At 42.0% G+C, this 5,188-nt stretch overlaps 1 protein-coding gene across 1 annotated transcript in view; it reads left to right on the top strand.

Moving 5' to 3' along the window:
- The first annotated feature begins 501 nt into the window (after positions 1 to 501).
- LOC111153471 (transmembrane protein 184C) overlaps positions 502 to 5,188 on the top strand; it is a 31,341-nt gene continuing 26,654 nt past the window's right edge. Inside the window, exon 1 of the mRNA XM_022512498.1 lies at positions 502 to 1,218. Within this exon, the coding sequence (XP_022368206.1) occupies positions 1,000 to 1,218 (219 nt within the window). The 5' untranslated portion in view covers positions 502 to 999. The remainder of the gene's footprint in view (positions 1,219 to 5,188) is intronic.

Genomic DNA, 5,188 nt, shown 5'->3' with positions numbered 1-5,188 from the left:
GCGGAAAGGATATTCATAGTTTACAGCTGCTTCTAAAATGAAGCTACCTTCAGAATGTTCTGCAGGATCCAGAAATAACTAAGTAGCCCTCCCCTGGAGTCTAACAACTGATAGAAAACCAGGAGGACGTTTCCCGTTCTTCACGGACTTATTCCAGCTCCCCTAACCACTCCCAGAGAGAACCGGCGATCTTTGTTCTAACGTCTTACCCAGGCTTTCTTAATGCTGGAATACAGCGAGGAGAATGCAGTAGGTATTCCTCAAGTCTTTTCAAACAATTCGTCACAGCTTCCAGAATCCTGTTCACAGGCCACCGAGAACCCCTTACCAGTTCCAACAATTCCCAACTACCTCCTTCTCTTCCCAACCTTCTCACCTTTCTACGCCTCTCTACAGCCCCGCCCCCTGCAAATGACCAATCAGAGAGTGTAAAGCGAGCCGGATGGGGTGGGCCCAGTTTGGCAGTGTAGACGAATCAGCACCCTCAAACAGCGGGGGCGGAAGCGGAAGCCCTGTGTTGGCCTTGGGTTCCGCTGTGGGGGATGTCCCGTGGGAGTGAGTGAGGAAATCCTGGTCCCCGCGGGTTTGCGTCCTCGCCTCTTGTCTGCCGGCAGAATCGGGCCAAGAGACCCCTGCAGGCGCGGGAGGGAGGAAGCTCGACTACCCAAGAAAAGAGCAAGTGGACAGGCAGCTGCGGGGCAGAACCAAACTGTGTTCAGGGTGTTTAGAAGTCGGTCCTGGTCGGCGCCGCTGTCCTCGAGGCCATGGTGCCGGCGGAGCTCTGGGCGATACCCAGGTGAGGGCAGCGGCTCCGCCCGGGGATTCCACCGCTGAAGAACTGGGTAGATGCGGGGCAGGGAAGAAAGGATGCTGCCCGCGCTGCTCCCTGGTAGCACCCTGAGCGGCCGCAGTTGCGGTAGCAGCAGCAGAAAGCACAGCGCGGGCCGAGGAGGCGGCTCGAGCTGCTGGTAAAGTCCCCCAACAGCTGTTCTCAGTAGTATGCGAGTTGACACAACAGCCAAAGAACAGGGCTCCCCATTACAATCTCCTTCGAGCTCTTTTTCCTTGCTACTTGGAGCTGATTTATGCGGAAACATGCCTTGCACTTGTACCTGGAGGAATTGGAGACAGTGGATTCGACCTTTAGCGGTGGTCATCTACCTGGTGTCCATAGTGGTTGCGGTTCCTCTATGCGTGTGGGAATTACAGAAGCTGGAGGTAAGAGGGTCGTTCACCATCGGTGTCTACCCTTTCTTCTACGGTCCTGCCCATCTAAGGTTGCCCATGTTTTACCCCAGATGCCCCAGACTTGATATCCTGAAAATTACGTCATGTAAATGAGCCCAGTCTTAGTTGATAAACCTGTCTGGTTTCTTGTTCACGGTATTTCAAAGCATGCTGCAGGTGGAAGGAGGACCAGGTCGAGAAAATAGTTAGACTATATTAAGATTGCTGCTTAGAAGAACACTCTTTTGCAAGTATTCATCAATTCCCAGAAAGTAATAAGATAATTTTATTCCTGAAATCTGATCTGTTCAGATATTGGACTTGACTAGATCATATAAACAACCTTGAAAACCATGTATTTGAGTTCTGTTAGCACTTAACTAGCTTCCTGAATTAAAGGCTTCTAGTGGGTTTAACTTTGTAGTTTGTTTTTACTTAGAAATTAGCTCTTAATCCACAAAGATTTTGCAAAAAGTCCCTTGTATATTTTTTGATGTCATATTCTTATTGTGACATCAGTAAAGTACTACAAGCTGGAAGACCCCAAGGTAAATACTCAACTTAGATGGGTACTTTATAAAAATTGTATAGTGAATTTTCAATTCTACGTTAATAAATACCAGAAAGTACTTTTTTTAGCAACACCTATTTTACAAGAGCAATGGCAAGCCCATGGCTATTTTAGGCTTTGGAAATGATTCTTAAATAATTAAACAAAATGCAGCTTAATATACATTTTGTTTTCTCTATGTTCACTAAATTATATTTTGTTGACTTTCCCATATTGGCATAGCCTATGTAGTTATTTGTCGTGTTAATATAATATTCCACTATGTTAAATAGTCCCCATTTGTTAGAAGTGTAGATTATTCTCATGATTTGTCTACCAGAAATCAAGTATAGACATCTTCATACAACTAGGATTCTTTTACTTGGGAGTAGGTTTTTGGAGTGTGGCATAGGAACTCCTTTTAAGGCTAATACATATAATACCAATCCAATGTAAGATTCCACTTAGTTGTTAGTTACCTGTGGTTTTTAAGTGGCAGCTTTTAAGGAAAATTTTAATCTGCAATCTCTACTGCAAACACCCTGAACCAAATTATCTTCATGTCTTATCTGGACTATTCTCAATTCACCAGCCAAATTATCTGATTAAAACCTAAGTCACATTATGTGCCTCTTTTGTAAATTTTCCAATCACTCAGAGTTCCAGATTAAAAGCCAGTAGCTCTAACTATGGCCATTATGTCCCAACATAATCTAACACCACCCCCGCCTCATCCCCCTCTGACTTTCCCCAATTCTGGGCTTCTACCAGTGATTTTGCTCAGACATTTGGAGTAGGCTATGGCCTTTACATTAAATGTTCCCCATCCGTGGCATTCTCTTATCCCAGGTGGTATTCTTATTCCTTTATGTCCTTCGGGTCCACTCATGTCACCCAGCTACCCTGTTTAAAAATTGCAAACTTTCCTTTATCCCAGTGATAAATCAGGCATGTGTTCGGTATGGTGCAAGCTAAAAACCTGGTTCCCGCTTGCATGGAACTTAGTGGTGGAGACCACTACAACCAAAAAAAAAAACCCCAAAAACTAAACAAAACCCCAAATCAATAAAATAAAATTGCACAAAATGCTATGGAAGAAACTAAAAAAAGATCTAAGAAATGAACAAGTGGGCATCTTCAAAACACCCCTGCCAGCTATGGAAAATTAAGTGGAAGTAAAGGGACATTAGAAAGCTCTTCACGATAGTTAAGAAGTCATCAGTGCCTGGGTTACAATGACTTATGGCCCAAATCAGGATAGTAGAAATAGAGATGGAAAAGCGAATTTTGAGTATCCTTGGCAGGGAAGAAACAAGACTTTACCGAAGGTTGGGTTGGGGAGGAGAGGCAATGAAAGAAAGAAAGTAATCAAGAACGACTGTGAGTTTTTTTATCTTGAACAATAGGGTAAATAGTGATACTAGTTACTGAGATGGAAAATTGATCGGGACAGGTTTGAGGGAAATTTGAGTTCTGCTTTGAACATTTAGTTTGAAGTGGATGAGAGACAATCAGATGGGCATGTCAGAGACACAGTTGGATATGCAAGTCGAGTGTTCAGAAAGGTTCGAGCTGCAGATATTAAAATGAGAGTTGTCAGAACAGAGATGGTGTTTAAAGTCATAAGGATAGGGTGCCTGGGTGGCTCAGTTGGTTAAGTGCCTGTCTTGTGCTCAGGTAGTGATCCTGGAGTCCTGGGGTGGATCCCCACATCAGCCTACCTACTCAGAGGGGAGCCTGCTTCTCCCTCTCCCACTCCCCCTTGCTTGTGCGCTTGTGCTCTCTCTCTCCCCCGCGCGCTCTCTGTCAAATAAATAAATGAAATCTTCAGGGAAAAAAAAAAATCCATAAGGGTGAATGAGATTATAGAGGCTAAGGACCTGGCACCAACATTTAGAAATCTGGTAGAGGAATAGGAACTTAACAAAAGAGCATCAGCCAGTGAGGAAACAATGCCGAAAAGAGTGGTGTCTAGAAGCCAGAACAGGAGAGTGTTTCAGGAGTTGAATACTGAACAGTGTACAGTGCTCCTGAGTCGTCTGCTGGTTTTCATAAGGTAAGAGGGTCATTGGTGATCCTAGTAATGGTTTCTGTGGAGCTGTAAGGACTGAAACTGTTGGAAGAATGAATGTGAGTCAAAGAAGTGGTATCAGGATACGAAGACCAGTTTTTTTGTTCATTTTTGGTTTTGTTTTTAGTATTTTTACTATGAAATGGACCAGAGAAATGAATGGCATTATGGATAGGAGTGTGGGTTAAGGCAGGTTTTTTTGTTTTTGTTTTTGTTTTTCTTTTGTGTTTTGTTTTTAAGGTTACATACAATAAGTAGAGCATGCCCCCAAGATTTAGGTTTTATTTTAATTTTATTTGATCTTCTTAAAACCTGTGAAGCATAGGAATTGTTCTCATTCTATGGGTAGGAAAACTGACACACACAGGTAGTGGCTAACATGACATTGTGCTAAGTGCTTTATATACGATATATCATTCTCTTCATTATTATTCACTAAATGAGTTTATGTATCGAAAATGCTTAACATGGGGCCTGCCACATAGTAGGTGTTCAGTAAGACCTAATTATCACTGTTGTTTCTAAGATTTCACTATTGCTTTGGAGCCCCAATTTCTTTTTCTTGAGGAATAACATCTTAGTTGGGATTGGGTTCCCAGTTGAACGCCTGAAGCAGAGTAACATACATTTGCTTGAGCACTAAATGTTAAGGAACAGTTTGCATGAAAAACATTTTTGTATTTTAAACACTAGAATTCCTGTGCTTCCACAGTGAGAAGTCAGTGGGAACTGAGATTGTACAAAATAGGAAGTTCATAGAGCCCATCCTGTACCCACGGTGGGGCATATACTTACTTATTGGAATGGGAAGATGACCATCTGAACTACTTAAACTATTTCTGTCTCTTATTTGGCTGAGCATGGATAATGGAAGTCCAGTAAGTTAAATGCACACATACTGTCAAACTACTCTGCTGTCATTTTACCCTGCCCTACGTGTACTTATGCCCCAAGTAGCTTCTCTCTATGTAAGTGCTCCTCTCTTCTCCTGAGGATTTGATCCGGAGAGCACTCTCTTATTGCACTCTACTCTCTGCTCTGAAAGCATTTGGCTCAGGTTTACTTAACTCACTCCTGGATGTTTGTCCTTAATGGTTTTTTCTTTCCTCTCTGCTTTCTTCAAGTTACCATAGGAGGGAAAAATCTATACTACGTATCTCCACTTGTGGATGATAAGTCTAATCTTAATGATATCCTCATATCAATTCAAATGTGAATAATTTATTGAGAAATAAATGTAAATTAAAATAAAGGTAATAATTATATTAATAATTTCTACAGATACCTAACGTTTACTTATTTTTTAAATATATGTGCACACAAAACAGATTACATTTTTT

Source organism: Enhydra lutris, unplaced genomic scaffold (assembly GCF_002288905.1).
Source record: "Enhydra lutris kenyoni isolate GAN:26980312 unplaced genomic scaffold, ASM228890v2 scaffoldscaffold3, whole genome shotgun sequence".
NCBI lineage: Eukaryota > Metazoa > Chordata > Mammalia > Carnivora > Mustelidae > Enhydra > Enhydra lutris.
The sequence above is the reverse complement of the archived record's forward strand: the minus strand, read 5'-3'. Positions and strand labels throughout refer to the sequence as shown.